Here is a 13,096-nt window from a genome sequence, read left to right on the forward strand (position 1 = left end):
TCCTACTTTGACTCTTCTCCTGCTTTGACTCCTCTCCTGCTTTGACTCCTCTCCTGCTTTGACTCCTCTCCTGGTTTGAATCCTCTCCTGGTTTGAATCCTCTCCTGCTTTGACTCCTCTCCTGCTTTGACTCCTCTCCTGCTTTGACTCTTCTCCTGGTTTGACTCCTCTCCTGCTTTGACTCCTCTCCTGGTTTGACTCCTCTCCTGGTTTGACTCTTCTCCTGCTTTGACTCCTCTCCTGCTTTGACTCTTCTCCTGCTTTGACTCCTCTCCTGCTTTGAATCCTCTCCTGCTTTGACTCCTCTCCTGCTTTGACTCCTCTCCTGCTTTGACTCCTCTCCTGCTTTGACTCTTCTCCTGGTTTGACTCCTCTCCTGCTTTGACTCCTCTCCTGGTTTGACTCCTCTCCTGCTTTGACTCCTCTCCTGCTTTGACTCCTCTCCTTGTCAGAAATAGGAGGACAGGTATGGACCTGGTATTGTATTGTAATAACATTGGAGTCCAACAGTAGCTCCGGTGATGTTCAGGTGAGACTGGAACACACTGATCTCTGGTGACAGTAAGCTGCAGGCAGCTCAGACACAGATTTAAGTGCATCTGTCCATTAGAGACGTTCGACAGTCATTTTCATGTCTGAAGTTTTGCAGTTTCCAACCACTCATTTAGATAAAAAATGCTGTGAATGGCTCAGAAGTATCTCAGTAGCAGCCATGATGGGAGCTGGTGGAATGTTCCTAAAATGTCTCCTCATATATGTCCTCCAGGATGGGAAACACTGGAGGTTGTTTTAGGAGAAGAAGGGAGATAATTCCATCCCACTCCTCCTTTAACTGTTAAAACTTCTGGAGTTATCCACTTCAGATGGGGTCCCTTTCCCTCCTCTTTGCCACCCTCCAGCCATCTTAAGCTCCTGTTGAGGTTAAAGCAGAATGTTGAGGAGAAGGCTTTGGTCTTCTTACTCCTTTTTAAAAAGGAAATCTTTGTCTTTGAAACCCTTTTTTGGTGTCCACATGACTTTCCAGGGGGTTCATATGAAAGTGAGTCAGTGCTGAGCTTTGCCCTCCAGCTGCTCTGGATGCTCACATGATGTCTTTGTGTTTTCTTCCTCTGTCAGTTTCTGTTTTGTCACTTTCTCCTTCTGCTGTCATCTGTTTTTGTCTCTGCAGATGCAAGGTGTGGCGAAGGTGGACGGCGAGTCAGAGCAGAAGTTTATTGAGGGGACGTTGGCAGAGGTGTCCAGCCCGGCGCCGGCTGAGCCGCAGACACCCATGGACACGGACAAAGCATCCATTTATCGGTAGAGATGCTTCTGTGTGTTTACTGTGAGAGCAACAAAAGAACAAACGGCCTCTAACCCCTCATCAACCCAACTCACTGCAGCTAATCTAAAGATGTTTTTATCTCAAGGCTTTCTTTCCTGGTTGAATGAATATCTTTAAGGTGACGGCTGAAATAGTGACTTTAGATTCCCCTTCATAGACACCCCCTGTTCCCTCTGCTGGCCCTGCTGTTTGAGAAGTGTGAGCAGTCCACGCTGAGCTCCGACTGCATCACCTCAGCCAGCTTTGACGTGGACATCGAGAACTTTGTCCGCTGCCAGGAGAAGGAGGGGAAGCCTTTCTTCAGCGAGGACCCTGAACTCGACAACCTGGTGAGCTCCATGTGTAGAAAGTCTTAGATTTCTGGTTCTTGTTTTGCTTTTGCTTCCCTCAAACCATTCCACAGTGAACTACGTCTGCTGGAGGTTGTTTTTCCAGAAGTCACGGCACAGCGAAGAGAAGGACCTGCAAAGATTAAAATGACTCGCCAGCTGTCTCTGGTGTGAGCCGACAAACGATAACCTCAGAGACTGACCGGCCTCCTCCCAGAGCTGAAATAATATCCCAGATATTCCCAAACATGAAATAATATCCCAGATATTCCCAGAGCTGAAATAATATCCCAGATATTCCCAGAGCTGAAATAATATCCCAGATATTCCCAGAGCTGAAATAATATCCCAGATATTTCCAGAGCTGCCCCCCCTCTGGAACATGTGGAACATGTCAGGACTGCAGTTCATGTGTGACGGTGAAAATCACCATGACTGTAAAACCATTGATGCTTTGAGGTATTTCCCAAACTCTTTGGGATGTTCAAGAAATGAGCTCAGCACTCAGTTTCAAGATGAAATGTGAGGATGTGAGGGGGTGAGGATGTGAGGGTGGGGGGGTGGGAGGAAGTGAGGATGGGAGGGGGTGAGGGTGGGAGGATGTGAGGGTGTGAGGAAGTGAGGGGGTGAGGATGTGAGGGTGGGGGGGTGGGAGGAAGTGAGGATGGGAGGGGGTGAGGGTGGGAGGATGTGAGGGTGTGAGGAAGTGAGGGTGTGAGGAAGTGAGGGTGTGAGGAAGTGAGGGTGTGAGGAAGTGAGGGTGGGAGGATGTGAGGGTGTGAGGAAGTGAGGGTGTGAGGAAGTGAGGGTGGGAGGATGTGAGGGTGTGAGGAAGTGAGGGTGGGAGGAAGTGAGGGTGGGAGGGTGTGAGGGTGTGAGGATGTGAGGGTGTGAGGAAGTGAGGGTGTGAGGATGTGAGGGTGGGAGGATGTGAGGGTGGGAGGAAGTGAGGGTGTGAGGGTGTGAGGATGTGAGGGTGTGAGGGTGTGAGGGTGTGAGGGTGTGAGGAAGTGAAGAAGTGAGGGTGTGAGGATGTGAGGAAGTGAGGGTGTGAGGAAGTGAGGGTGTGAGGAAGTGAGGGTGTGAGGAAGTGAGGGTGTGAGGAAGTGAGGGTGTGAGGATGTGAGGGTGTGAGGGTGTGAGGAAGTGAGGGTGGGAGGAAGTGAGGGTGTGAGGAAGTGAGGGTGTGAGGAAGTGAGGATGTGAGGGTGTGAGGAAGTGAAGAAGTGAGGGTGTGAGGATGTGAGGAAGTGAGGGTGTGAGGATGTGAGGGTGTGAGGATGTGAGGGTGTGAGGATGTGAGGGTGGGAGGAAGTGAGGGTGTGAGGAAGTGAGGGTGTGAGGAAGTGAGGATGTGAGGAAGTGAGGGTGTGAGGAAGTGAAGATGTGAGGAAGTGAGGGTGGGAGGATGTGAGGGTGTGAGGAAGTGAGGGTGTGAGGAAGTGAGGGTGGGAGGATGTGAGGGTGTGAGGAAGTGAGGGTGTGAGGAAGTGAGGGTGGGAGGGTGTGAGGAAGTGAAGGTGTGAGGAAGTGAGGATGTGAGGAAGTGAGGGTGGGAGGGTGTGAGGAAGTGAGGATGAGAGGAAGTGAAGATGTGAGGAAGTGAGGGTGGGAGGATGTGAGGATGTGAGGGTGTGAGGATGTGAGGGTGGGAGGGTGTGAGGAAGTGAGGGTGTGAGGATGTGAGGGTGTGAGGGTGGGAGGAAGTGAGGGTGTGAGGATGTGAGGGTGGGAGGAAGTGAGGGTGTGAGGAAGTGAGGGTGTGAGGATGTGAGGGTGGGAGGAAGTGAGGGTGGGAGGAAGTGAGGGTGTGAGGAAGTGAGGGTGTGAGGAAGTGAGGGTGGGAGGAAGTGAGGGTGGGAGGGTGTGAGGAAGTGAAGGTGTGAGGAAGTGAGGATGTGAGGAAGTGAGGGTGGGAGGATGTGAGGAAGTGAGGGTGTGAGGGTGTGAGGAAGTGAAGATGTGAGGAAGTGAAGATGTGAGGATGTGAGGGTGTGAGGATGTGAGGGTGTGAGGAAGTGAGGGTGGGAGGATGTGAGGGTGTGAGGATGTGAGGGTGGGAGGATGTGAGGGTGGGAGGATGTGAGGGTGTGAGGAAGTGAGGGTGTGAGGAAGTGAGGGTGGGAGGATGTGAGGATGTGAGGGTGTGAGGAAGTGAGGGTGGGAGGATGTGAGGGTGTGAGGAAGTGAGGGTGTGAGGGTGGGAGGATGTGAGGATGTGAGGGTGTGAGGAAGTGAGGGTGTGAGGAAGTGAGGGTGTGAGGAAGTGAGGGTGGGAGGATGTGAGGATGTGAGGGTGTGAGGAAGTGAGGGTGGGAGGATGTGAGGATGTGAGGGTGTGAGGATGTGAGGGTGTGAGGATGTGAGGGTGGGAGGATGTGAGGGTGTGAGGATGTGAGGGTGTGAGGAAGTGAGGATGGAGGAAGTGAGGGTGGGAGGATGTGAGGGTGGGAGGATGTGAGGGTGTGAGGAAGTGAGGGTGTGAGGAAGTGAAGGTGTGAGGAAGTGAGGATGTGAGGAAGTGAGGGTGGGAGGGTGTGAGGAAGTGAGGGTGTGAGGAAGTGAAGGTGGGAGGAAGTGAGGGTGGGAGGATGTGAGGATGTGAGGGGGTGAGGAAGTGAGGGTGTGAGGAAGTGAAGATGTGAGGATGTGAGGATGTGAGGGTGTGAGGAAGTGAGGGTGGGAGGAAGTGAGGGTGGGAGGAAGTGAGGGTGGGAGGAAGTGAGGATGTGAGGAAGTGAAGATGTGAGGAAGTGAAGATGTGAGGAAGTGAGGGTGGGAGGAAGTGAGGGTGGGAGGAAGTGAGGGTGGGAGGAAGTGAGGGTGGGAGGAAGTGAGGATGTGAGGAAGTGAGGGTGGGAGGAAGTGAGGATGTGAGGAAGTGAAGATGTGAGGGTGTGAGGAAGTGAGGGTGTGAGGGTGTGAGGAAGTGAGGGTGGGAGGATGTGAGGGGGTGAGGAAGTGAGGATGTGAGGAAGTGAGGATGTGAGGAAGTGAAGATGTGAGGAAGTGAAGATGTGAGGAAGTGAAGATGTGAGGAAGTGAAGATGTGAGGAAGTGAGGAAGTGAAGATGTACAGTCAGAGCCTCCTGCTGGTCGTAGATGGTAACGCAGCTTCTCTGTGTTCTCTGATGGTCAGATGGTGAAAGCCATCCAGGTGCTGCGGATCCACCTGCTGGAGCTGGAGAAGGTGAGCGACCTGTGTAAGGACTTCTGCAGCCGCTACATCGCCTGCCTCAAGACCAAGATGAACAGTGAGACCCTACTGAGTGGGGAGCCAGGAAGCCCCTACTCCCCCATTCAGGGCCAGGCGCAGACCTTCTCCCCCACAAAGACTCAGGTGTGCATCGTCCGCCGGCAGCGGAGCGGCACTTGCTGCTAAATGTGGGTCAGATTATCTGAGCTGTCGGAGTGTGAAATATTTAGTGTGCACGTTCTAATCTGCAGACCCCCAGCTCCATCTCAGGGACCATCAGTCCCCAGGGGCAAATCGTGGTGCCAGCATCGGCCCTGCAGCAAGGGAATGTTACCTTGACGACTGTCAACCCCACCCAGGTGGTTGCAGGTATGTCATCATGGCATACAACCCCCCCCTCAGGTACTGGGAAGCTTTGATCTGAGCTTTGTCTCATCCCAACACGCCGGATGACTCTGAGAGCATGTGTGTGTGTTTGTTTCAGGAGGAACAGTTTACCAACCGGTCACAGTTGTTACCCCTCAGGGTCAGGTGGTCACACAGGCTCTGTCTCCTGGAACAATACGTGTCCAAAACAATCAGGTAAGGGTAACCCAATATCTACCAATATCGCTACCCAACATCATTTCTGAATATTTTCTTACCCCCTGCTGCGTCCTGTGAGCAGAGTTCCGGCCTCGTTTTGGTGTTGATGAAGGTAGTCCGGCTAGTTGGCTGGGGTCGCAAAATTAAAGTGATTTGCTTCTCAAAACGATATGCGTTCAACAGAGTAATACATTTGCGTCACAAAATCGTTCTCCAGGAAAAAGTCAGACCTCACAATCGCTTGGCCCTATTTTCTCTCCCTTCGTATCACTGCGTGCTGTGTAGGGTTAGCCCTACCTTACGCCCTACCCTACCTTCATCAACGCCAAAACGAGGCTGGAACTCGGCTCACAGGACGCAGCAGGGTGTAAGAAAATGTTCATAAACGATGTTGCTAATATGGGATGTCATACAGCTTCATGTCAAAAGAGGCGAACTATCCCTTTAAAGCCTGGAGGCATTGCGAGGGCCCATGAATGGCCCCCGTTATGAAAATATACTGGATTTCAATTAGAAAACCAATTCACAACTAGTCCTCTTAGGGCACTTTACAGAGAAAGAAAGTCCAGTTCAACATATCTACCAGCTTAGCCTCTGAAAGCTAACCAACCATCATGGTGGATGTTTAATCCATTTCCATTCCCAGTCCTGAGCGTGCAGAAAGAGAAAGATCTCCCGTCTCACAGGAAGAGAGCTCCAGCAGAAGCAGAACCGGGGTTCAAAGTAACACAGCAGATATAAAGCAGCTCTAATCGCAGCATCAGGCCTGCCGAGGGAGAGAACAGGAAGCAAAGTGAGGGGCAGGGTACATCCTGGACAGGTTGCCAGGCACACAGTCAACACATCCAAATCTGTGCATGAATATTAAAGTCACCCACTACAATAACTTTATCTGTACTCAGCACTAACTGGGATAAAAACTCTGAGAATTCAGACAGAAACTCAGAATAAGGGCCAGGTGGACGATACACAACAACAAACACAAGAGGTTTCTGTGATTTCCACTTTGGGAAAAACTGAGAATCACAGATTCAAAAGAGCTCAAACTAATCTTGGGTCTGGGACTGATTAGTAACCCTGATCTGAAAAGAGACATACTTTTGAATTGCAGCCACTGATAGGAGCCTGTTCTCCTGGCACAGGAAGTCATTGTGTGGGCTCTGCTACGCCAACCTGACATCCACCCCCCCAGGGACGAACCACTGCAGGGACGAACCCCCCCGCTGTGCCTCCTCATGTCTCCACCGACAGGGCAGAAAATGACACTTAAACACATCACAGTTCATCAGTTTGATGAGGCCGTCAAACACAACAAACTTCAGAGACCCCATCAGCATCAAAGACCACTTGGCAGAGTATCACGACATTGACCGTTCTGCCAAATATCTCGTTAATTTAACGAAGCCTACATCCAGTTTTTAATATCCAGCAATTAGGAATGTTTTAGATTTCCCTTTAGTTCATTATAAGGCTTGTTTTTTTTAACATTTAAGCTTCATACATAAAAGTACAGTTGCTAACACTTTAAAGTATGGGGCTCATTTACTACCCTAAGCAGCCAATGAGAAGAAGCTCTCACTGACTCAAAGAAGCTGAAAAAGGGTTTGACATTCAGACTGAAGGTTTAATTCGATTCAATTCAGTTTTATTCATATAGCACCAAATCACAACAAATGTCACCTAAAGGCACATCAGTCCAATTCATTATAATCATTATCAAATCAAATCCAATTATTTAAATAAAAAATTAGTCCAATTCATTCATACAGAACCAATTCAAAACAGTTCCCTCGCTAAGGAACCAACAGAACTGAAACGTCTCTTCGGTCCAATCCCCCGCCCTGAACATGCCTGAGGCGACTGTGGGGAGAAAAAACTCCCGTTTAACAGGAAGAAACCTCCATCCAGGGGTTAGGGTTATCTAAACAAAAACAGATTGATCCAATCCAATATTGAAGTATTGATTAAGGGGAAACAGTCTGGTTGGGATTGGGTCTAAAACAGAAATTGATGGTTTAGAAGAGACTATTGCTGTTGTTAGATCAGAGAGATCAACTGGACAGAAGCCGTCTAAATACAAATCAGGTTCTAAAGATACTTCTAAAGCTGCTGTACTTGATGATACATCACTGATAATAGTGGGAAGGACTCCATCAATCTTCTCTCTAATAGAAACAATTTTATTAATAAAGAATCTCATGAAATCATCACTGCTGAGAGTTAAAGGAATACCTGGCTCAGCAGAGCTCGGACTCTTAGTCAGACTGGCTACAGTGCTGAAAAGAAACCTGGGATTATTCTTATTCTCTTCTATCAATGACGAATAATAAGCAGTTCTAGCTCTACGAAGGGCTTTCTTATACATTGTTAAACTATCTTTCAGACCAATGGAGACTCGGCTTTATTGCTTTAAAGCAGCGAATTATACGAAGGAGCCAGCCTCGTCTGACGGACTGCCTTCATTTTCAGAGGGGCAACATTGTCCAATCAGCCTCGTCTGACAAAATCACCAGTCAAGTAACTTAGAGAGGACGTCTGTGCAGTGAATTCAGCTGTACTTATATGTACCATTATCGTTCACAGAGGGAAGCTTTGGAAGGTTTACTCTCACAATCCACAGTGTTGGACATACTTCAGTCAGTAAGCCGATTCTGCTTGTGCTGGGACAAGGACGCTGGTCCAGTTCGATGGACTATTGAGCTGGAGCTATAGCTGGACCTAACTGTGCTGACTGAGTGTGTCCTGGGGTGGGGGGAGATGTTGGTGAGGCTGAAGATTCATTGTTGAGGTGTAGAGTTGTGACGGGGAACCTGTGGTTTAGGTGAGATCTGTGGAGGCAGGTGAGGACAGGGCTGACGGTTGGTCCAAACTCAACATGTTTTAAACATGGAGGTTTAAAACTTTGACATTTTTCATCCCTTGACGACACAGCTTTTCTTCTGTACACCTCTTTGCGCTCTCATAGCTTATTCTTCAGCTCCTGAATGATGGTGCGTAGGTGAAGAAATGTCTCCTGGCTGCAGCAGCTGAAGACGAATCTGCCGACACGTGTTGTTGACTTTGTGATGGCACTTTCTGCCTCTTGTCTGTGTTAGAGCTTTACACACTGCCACTCAACCAGATCAAGCTCACATGTTTCTCATCAAGTCTTGAATGTTTTACTCAATATATTGTAATATATTTCATTTCTAATCCCAGAATTAGAAGTCAGTTGCTTTGATATCATATCAGTGGCATAAAAAGGACTCAAAGGGGATGAGTATGTTTGACTTTCACTCAGAAGCATCTTTATTAGAGATTGCACAATTAGAAATCAGTTGGATCCACTTGTGCTTTAAAGTCATGGCAGAGATATTGATCAGTTTATTGATTACAGTCACATTGTCGGCTGCTGGCGTTCTTTTTTTTCTTTTTCCTCTTTTTGTTTATATTACCTTCCTTCTTTGGCAGCAGCAGTTGCTGCGTTTCAGTCTGAAAGAATATATTGTGACTGGTCACCTGATGCAACTCCATCCATTTTCATATCAAGAGTTGGGAAATTTGGATTCTCTTACCTATTTGACAGCCAGCATCGTACCACAGCGTAGAGAGAGCTCCATTGTGATGGTTGAATAAGCCCGATCACTGAAGGTACCTGGGATAAAGGAAATCTGCCTCATGATATGGGCCCAGCAGGGCTGAACAAATAAAACTATTTTGAATTCCTAAAGGCGCCCATGTTATAATGCTTAGAACGTGCATCTCTGTGTGCTCAGCTCCAGCTGCAGTTTCACCAGGACTTGAACCTGTTCAGTCACGACGACAACTCCACCAAGAATAAACGTGGTGTCTTACCCAAACACGCCACCAACGTCATGCGCTCTTGGCTCTTCCAGCACATTGGGGTGAGTCTTTACATCATCTGTTACACCTCAGCCATCTGCAAAGCAGCACCTCATACCTTCTTGTTTTCCTGTGCAGCATCCTTATCCAACAGAGGATGAGAAGAAGCAGATTGCTACTCAGACAAACCTGACGCTTCTGCAGGTCAACAACTGGTGAGTTTATCTTTTATTCATATCTCATTTTACCAGTCTGGGCTCCGGACTAAATGAGGAGGCAAAGTTTTCCACTGGCAGCGCTGAAGCTCCTGGCTATGATATAAAGCACCGGCACAAAATTTAGGAACAATTCAGAAGAATTCAACAGAATTTTGAATTGTATTCTTAATTTAACAGGGAGCCAGTGAAGCTGCTGCAAAGCTGGGGTGATGTGATGAAATTAAGGGGTTTTGGTAATAATACGAGCATTTGAATTCTGAACCATTTGAAGCTTATCGAGAGATTTTTGAGGTTGACCGATGAGAAGAGAGTTGCAGTAATCAATGCGGGAGGTGACAAGGCTTTGGATGAGAATAGATGCAGAGTGCGGGGAAAGAGGGACGAAGGCAATTAATAGTGTGTCGATGAAAATATGCTGAACGGCTAATGTTATTAATGTGAGAGGTGAAAGATAAGGTGCTGTCAAGAATGACACCCAGACTCTTGACCTGAGGTGAGGGAGAGACGGTGGAGCTGTCAACTGAAAGAGAGAAACTGTCAGCTTTGGATAGTACAGATTTGGTTCCTACAAGGAGGATCTCAGTTTTGTCATGGTTTAGTTTTAGGAAGTTGGAGGTGAACCAATATTTAATTTCAGATGGGCAAGAGGTGAGGGAAGAGAGAGGGAGTATAGATAGCTTACTAGATAAATAGAGCTGGGTGTCATCTGCATAACAGTGAAAATGAATGTTGAATTTTCAAAAGATGTTGCCAAGGGGAAGAAGGTAGATGATAAAGAGTAGGGGTCCCAGGACAGAGCCCTGGGGCACACCGGTTGTGACAGTGGATGGATGGGAGCTAAAGGATTGAAGTTGAACGAACTGAGTCCGACCAGAAAGATGAGAATGAAACCAAGCAGCTGAAATTAGTTTCCTTAAGAGGGGGGAGGGGCTCAGCCGAAAGCCTCGTTTCCACTCTACAGTCCGGTACGGGTCGGTACAGAACGGTTCGCTTATTTCAGTGTTTCCATTACCACAAAAGCGTACTGGTCCCATGGTACCCGTTACCATGGAACCCCATGGTTACTATTGCCCCTTTTCCACCGAACATTTTTGTACCAACACAGCTCTACACGGTCCCACTCTACCCTGATTGGGAGCTTTTCCACCGCGGGTTGAAGGTGGGACCCGTTACAATTTTGAGCCCCGGCAAGTACCTACTTCAGAGGTGGGTCTAGTCGGTACAAGTCGGTGCTAAAACGTCACGTGATCAGTGCTGTCCACTGATTGGTCAGGTGAAATTACGTCATACACGCAACGAAGCTCTGGGAGCTTTATATAATCACCCGCCATGTATGAAAACACACCTGCGAGAGCAACAGAGAATAAACAGAATTGCGAAGATGGAAGACCAGAGAAGGAAAGCCAACCCATGGACAGTGAGCGAGGTGCAGACCTTTCTGTGTGGTGGCCGAGGACCGCATACAGAAGGAACTGGACGGAGCGACACGAAATGAGAAGCTAGCCATGGCGGAATTCTCAGCAGTACCGAGACCAGCTGAAGAGTGATTACCGGCAGGTAAAGGACCACAACAGCCGGAGTGGGTCAAACCGAAAGACATGGAAGTGGTTTGACCAAATGGACGGCATTTACGGTCACCGCCCGGAGAACGGCGTGGATACGCCGACGTCTTTGTTGGAGGCGATGGAAAATGGTAAGTGTTGTTCTTATCCCCTTGATGCAACGCTTATATCTTAACAAATACATGTTTTATATCGTAACAAATACATGTTCAGTCTTTAACTTGTGTAAAAAGTTACACAGGTGTCTCATGTAAGTTGTTCTGAGTGAGCTAGCAAACAACGCTGTTTTGGAAGGCTAGCACAGTGTCTCACCTATGCGGTTACGTGTATGCGTTTCGTATGTTCACACTTTTTATTATTTTTTTTCCCTTAAGACTCGGTTTGTGCAACCAATGAGTGTTCGGTTGCTGAGGTCAGCGAAGATCCTTCAATCCCGCAGGCTTCAGAACCGACACAGAACCGAATCTGCAGCTGAGGCAGCAGCTGCTGCATTCCACCGGCACCAACACTGGCGTCACCGCCTGTATCTGAGACAACTCCTGCTGTTTACTTTTGTGCTGTCTTTTTTTAATAAAGAGCTTGGTTTAACTAAACAATATGGATTGTCAACTGCATTACACATTACACTCCATCTTGTGTTTACTTTTGACTAACCGCGGCGTGACACTTTGTAATCACCTGAAACCGACGTCACGTTAGTGGTGAACGGGCCGACTCCGCCCACTTCCAGGCCACAGTTTGGGTGGAAAAGAAAATGTTACTGGTGCCGTGTCGTGTAGTGTAGTGTCGGGCTATATCGAACCGAGTAGAGTTGGGCTAGCTTGGCGGTGGAAAAGGGGCATATGTCTGTAACCCTTCTGCTTGGGGTACCGAGCACACAGGACCGGTTCCAGGCTCTGCTCTCCGGTGTTGGTGAGGAGGCTGTGCAGCGGGAGCTCGATGACGCTGTGCCAAACCAAAAAGTTTTCCAGCTGATTGCCGCAAAAATGGCAGAGAGTGGTTTCACCCGGACCGCGAGCCAGTGTGGCATTAAGCTGAAGAAGCTGAAGAAGCTTCGGAGCGATTACCAGCAGATCAAGGACCACAACAGTAGGAGTGGCGTGGACCGAAAACACTGGAGGTGGTTCCAAATTATGTATGTTACGCTTCGGAACGCACTCCGCCCACCCCTGAGGGTCCCCTTTTGTACAGTGGGAACGCAAGTTGACCCCAAAGAGACCCGACCCGTACCGTACCGATACGAAGTGACCCGAACCGTTCTGACAGTGGAAACGAGGCATTAGAGATAGGGGGAGGAGCTCCACAGAGTAGAGCCGCTGCTCCTCCACATAGAAAGGAGTCAGCTGAGGTGGTTCATCTGTTAGGATGTCTCCTGGGAGGAGGCCCCGGGGCAGAACCAGAACTCACTGGAGGGATTATATATCCCATCTAGCCTGGGAGAGTGTCGCTGGGGAGATGGATGTCTGGGTTTCTCTACTGGACCTGTTGGCTTCGCAACCTGACCTTAGGAAAGTGGAGAATAATGGATGGATGGATGCTACTGTTGAAATTATTATTTTTTTAAAATGCTAAATTTATCCCAAAGGAAAATTAAAATGTTGCAGAGGGTGGGAACTGTTGCCCATCATGTTCACCAACTTGTGCAGAATTTCTGTGTTTACCTCACGGGGGGGTGGGTTTCAGTGTTTACCTCACGGGGGCTCTGTTCATCAACGTGCTCGGTCTGCAGCACTTTGTAGTCCAACTCTGAGCGGGACGATTTTTTTAATCCTGTTGAATTTCTGACCTTTACCACCCACTCCCTCTGTCTCCGTCACTCCCACCAACTCTCACAATATTTGCGTCCAAACCCGGCCGTACCCACAGAGCCATTAATTGATACACTGTACGATGAAATAAGTTGATGTTTTATTTCACTAGAACAAGAACAGAATAAATAAAAACATACTGTACAAAAATCTCTCGGCTTTGAATCATAAATATGTCAAAATATCGGTTATGAAAACAAAAAAAACTTTTAATCTTTTCCAAATATCTGATTTTCAATTCTTTTCCCTATT

The 13,096-nt window shown here is 48.3% G+C and overlaps 1 protein-coding gene across 3 annotated transcripts in view; it reads left to right on the forward strand.

The window, feature by feature from the left end:
- pknox1.1 (pbx/knotted 1 homeobox 1.1) overlaps positions 1-13,096 on the forward strand; it is a 30,023-nt gene that overhangs the window by 4,165 nt on the left and 12,762 nt on the right. For 2 of the 3 annotated variants that reach the window (XM_075478888.1, XM_075478890.1), the window contains 7 exons: positions 1,169-1,299; positions 1,482-1,653; positions 4,793-4,993; positions 5,101-5,251; positions 5,334-5,431; positions 9,190-9,318; positions 9,395-9,471. In XM_075478888.1, coding sequence (XP_075335003.1) covers positions 1,169-1,299; positions 1,482-1,653; positions 4,793-4,993; positions 5,101-5,251; positions 5,334-5,431; positions 9,190-9,318; positions 9,395-9,471 — 959 coding nt within the window. The remainder of the gene's footprint in view (positions 1-1,168; positions 1,300-1,481; positions 1,654-4,792; positions 4,994-5,100; positions 5,252-5,333; positions 5,432-9,189; positions 9,319-9,394; positions 9,472-13,096) is intronic. The other variant, XM_075478889.1, reaches the window with a different exon arrangement.

The sequence above is a fragment of the Odontesthes bonariensis genome, chromosome 12 (assembly GCF_027942865.1).
Source record: "Odontesthes bonariensis isolate fOdoBon6 chromosome 12, fOdoBon6.hap1, whole genome shotgun sequence".
NCBI classification, from domain to species: domain Eukaryota; kingdom Metazoa; phylum Chordata; class Actinopteri; order Atheriniformes; family Atherinopsidae; genus Odontesthes; species Odontesthes bonariensis.